Source organism: Phycomyces blakesleeanus (genome assembly GCF_001638985.1).
Source record: "Phycomyces blakesleeanus NRRL 1555(-) unplaced genomic scaffold PHYBLscaffold_16, whole genome shotgun sequence".
NCBI classification, from domain to species: domain Eukaryota; kingdom Fungi; phylum Mucoromycota; class Mucoromycetes; order Mucorales; family Phycomycetaceae; genus Phycomyces; species Phycomyces blakesleeanus.
Window position 1 is genome coordinate 636,950 of NW_017265149.1, and position 4,173 is coordinate 641,122.

A 4,173-nucleotide genomic window follows, 5' to 3' on the forward strand; every position below is an offset into this window, starting at 1 on the left:
AATTAATGAATTGGGCAATATATACTTCTGTAGATATATAATTGTATATTACATACAAAAATAAGAATTTTACTTTGTTGTTGTTTCTTTGGGATGAAAGCTGAATAAGTGGTTTGTGTAAGTCTTGTACAATATACCAATATGGGTTGGGCTTATACAAACCTGACTATTGTGAGAGCTTGTAAAAAGGCTTAGGAAAACACATTTTCTATACCAAAAGCAAATAGCTTGAGCAATTATTCAGAAACAGTTATATTTCTCAGCCATATGTATTCACCAAGCCATTTCAAAAAAAGTATATATAATGTAAGAAAAAGATCCAAAATATCATTCAATTCATATTAATCAAAAACATCAATTCATTCTTAAACTTTACATCATGCGCTCTCCTATGGTTCAAATCTTCTCTACTCTATGTTTTCTTGGACTCTTGGTAAACTTGACACAGGCAGCTCCGTATGCCCCTGGTGATTGGCGTTTGAAGTTTCACATGTATCGTCCAGTAGAAAAACCAACCGCAAAATGCATGTGGTATACCGCTAAAAATTTGTGTGCCTAAGACCATCTTGCCTTGTTTTATATAAATTTACTCATTTTGAATAGTATATAAATATATATTAATCAATGTAATATCGAAAATAAATAAAGTTAATACTTCTTTTTGTGACTTTGTAATATACATACTGAAACGTAGAACAGAATAGATTCTTTGAACTTTAATTAAAATAATAAGGATTTCTACTTTTTATATTTTATTCTCATACATGTATACAATATGAAATCTGTGTTGTATTTATTATAAGTGGTTTCATTGAGCTTAATATCTCTGTTTTGGCTACTAAAGACAAAATATAAAGGATTGAACTACCTCAATTCGTAGGCATGCCTATATAACTAACATTTTTTTTGTTAAACGTAAGACATATCGAATTTCTTTATAGGCTACAGAAGGTAGATATCTAAAAAATAGGGTTTAAGTTTTAATGCAGCAATACTTTACCCTATTCAAAGAATTAAAAGTAGTGTTTGATAAAATAATGCTAATTTTATATCTTATTCAATATATATATCCTTGGGAAATACTCGGTGGATTGGATGAATACAATCTCTATAATGCTTACATTAATAGGTATACAAATACTAGTCATATTTTTATTTTAAAGGGTTTATTATAGCATTATATAACAAATACAACAATTATAATAGGTAACGACAGTGAATTTTTTTTTTACCATTTTCTATTGATAATATTCTTTGGCTGATTTGCGAAGATTATCTTGTATGAGCGTAAAGCTTAGCACTTGAAAATTATTTTGAAAAGTAGTACTTACCAATAGACACTATATATCTTTAGCCATAAGTTTGCAGTTCTACTATATCATTCACATCTCATAGTATATGTTGAAGTAGATAACCAATTATTTCAGACAATTTAATTTTATTACTTTTATATAGACAAGCCTGATAAAGCTCAAAATAAATTATTATATGTAGAAATGGTTAATTTGATTGATACTTTCAATTTGAAAAAAAGAAAACGGCTTTAGATCAATGAGAGAATAGACATCTCTTATGTGTGTGCGTGTGTATTTAAAACAATATATGAATGCTGGTTATAAGTAAAGATCCAAGAAATTAGTTAAAATATAGCAAAGATGTATTTAATGAATACAGAGTACAAAATTAATTTCTATTATTATAAAATCAATATATAAAATACATTTTTATTGACATCAACTATGTAATTGAATTAGAAGTAAAGTAGTTTAGCTTGGATATCAAAGAACTTGATAATTTATTCACAAAAATACAATCAATAATTTGAAAATTTGATCTACTCTAAATATAAATATATTAGCTGGGATGGTCCAAATCCCAGTGTATGCTGTCGCAGGTCAGCACCATATTTTACTAGCTATTACATTTCTTCTTCGTGCCTTGTCCAGATCCAGAGGAGAGGGGGTCCAACGCCAGTCCATTCCATTGATTCTTTTTTGATTTTTGATTTTCTTGTTTTTTGATTTGATTTTTTAATTTTTTTTTTGATTTTTTTTTGATCTTTTTTTTGCTTTTTTTTATATTTTTTATGATTTGCTTTTCTTCATTTGATTTGATAAAATATTCTATTCTATTCTATTGTATAGTATAATCTGTTTTGATATTTTTTAATAGACATGATGTGTCTTGATATGTCTTGGTCTGACTTGACTAGACTTGATTTGATATGTCTTGTCTTCAATTGATTTGGGTTGATTTGTATTGACTTGATATGATTTGTATAATGTTCATGGTCATAGATACTGAGAGTGACTTTGTTAAAGGACGTCTTTAGATTTGATTTGAGAGAGAGTTTGAGAAAAGTAATCTTCAGATTTGGTGAAGAGAGACTTTGGAAAAAAACCACTTTCTGATATGAACCCAGAGAGGCTTTATTAGAAAACGCCTTGTTTTTTTAGCCGAGATGGATTTTGTAAAATGACATCTTCCGCTTTGATTAGAAAGATCTTGTAAAAGGACACCTGAAGATATGTGACAGGAGAGCCTTTGTAAAGAGTGCCATATAACTTGAGTGGAGAGTTACTTGGTAAAAGAACACCTTCCGATTTAAGCTGAGAAAGGTTTTGTGAAAGAGAACCTTCCGATTTGAGTTGAGAATTGGTAAAGACATCAACAGATTTGAGCCAAAAGAGACATTGCTAAAGGACACATTCACGTTTGAATGAAGAGAGAGAAAGGGACTTTGTGAAAGAGAACCTTCCGATTTGAGTTGAGAGAGAGAGTTTGTAAAAAAACGCCTTTAGATTTGAGCGGAGGGATGCTTGGTAAAGGGACACCTTCCGATTTGGATTGAGAGAATTTGTTAACGACCAACTTCTGATTTGAGCTAAGAGAGAGTTTGTGAACGGACACCTTCAGTCTTGAATGAAGAGAGACTTTGGAAAAAGCGCCTTCAGATTTTAGTAGAGAGAGTTTGTGAACAGACATCTTTAGTCTTAAGTTAAGAGAGACTTTGGAAAGAGCGCCTTTTGACTTGAGTGGAGAGATATTTTGGAAAGAACATATTCCGATTTAAGTCGAGAGAGACTTTTTAAAAGGACACCTTCAGTCTTGACCCAAGAGAAACTTTGTAAAGGACACATTGTGATTTGAGACAACAAAGATTTTGGAAAGCAGTACCCTCCAGTTTGAGTGGATACAGAGACGCTTCGTTAACGAATGCATTGTTTTTGTTTTTGTTTTTGACATTGTTTTTGCTTTGTGTTTTTGATATTATTATTTTTTCTTCTTTTTTCTTTTTTTTTTTTTTACAAAATATTGGAATGGATATTGGACTGGACAATGGACCCCCCCTTTCTGGACTTGAACAAGGCACTGGACCCTATACTATACAACTGCGAAATATATATATTATTAGTTCTAAGATATTTGATACTCTAATTAACAGCGTAATATTTTTGTGACGCCCAACTGAAATGGGTTCAGTTTTGCTTTGTGTTGTTTTTCAGAGAAAACACCAAGAGCAGGATTCCTTTGAATAGCTATATTGTTGCTATTGTGTTTCCGTAGTTCCTTCCGAAATATTTTCTTGCTTGCTGATGGAGGCCTGTAATAGATATACTGGTGCCACAGAATTGTCTGCAAAATCCATTCGGGGATCGCCAAAACCTTTTTTTTTATGTATGAAACTACGGCCTTTGACCAACGTATAAAATTCATATTTGAAGAAATTGTTGACCCAGTGGAGATTCTTGAAGTGCTTTTGGCCGACCCATGAAATGGTAAGCTCCTGGGTTGTATAATTTGATGGTGCATTTTTGATAGCTTGATACAATTGACTTGATCACTTGAATACTTGAGGCGGGATATAGTGCTACACACAATTTTCTCGCGGGAAAGATTTACTACTGGATTGAATTTCCATGATTTTTTGTAGGAACGGGGGTATATAATTTTCTTAATGTGAGTCAGAGACCGGCCACCAAGTAGCTTGAACACCGTGCAAAATGCTTGATTTTCTTGGTTGATTGTATTGGTGAGCATCAGGAGACTTTGCATATTTTTGTTACTGTCCTCTCATTCCACCTTTGATAATTTCTTTTTTTGTCCGTTTTTTTTTTGTTCTTTTTTTTTTGTTCTTTTTTTTTTGTTCTTTTTTTTTTGTTCTTTTTTTTT

At 31.5% G+C, this 4,173-nt stretch overlaps 1 protein-coding gene across 1 annotated transcript; it reads right to left on the reverse strand.

The window, feature by feature from the left end:
* Nucleotides 1-3,438: 3,438 nt before the first annotated feature.
* PHYBLDRAFT_170654 (hypothetical protein) lies at nucleotides 3,439-4,056 on the reverse strand (the record flags this gene model as incomplete). The annotated part of the gene is made up of 1 exon (XM_018436396.1): nucleotides 3,439-4,056. One exon carries the CDS (start codon nucleotides 4,054-4,056, stop codon nucleotides 3,439-3,441), a length of 618 nt encoding a protein of 205 aa, XP_018289321.1.
* Nucleotides 4,057-4,173: the final 117 nt, after the last annotated feature.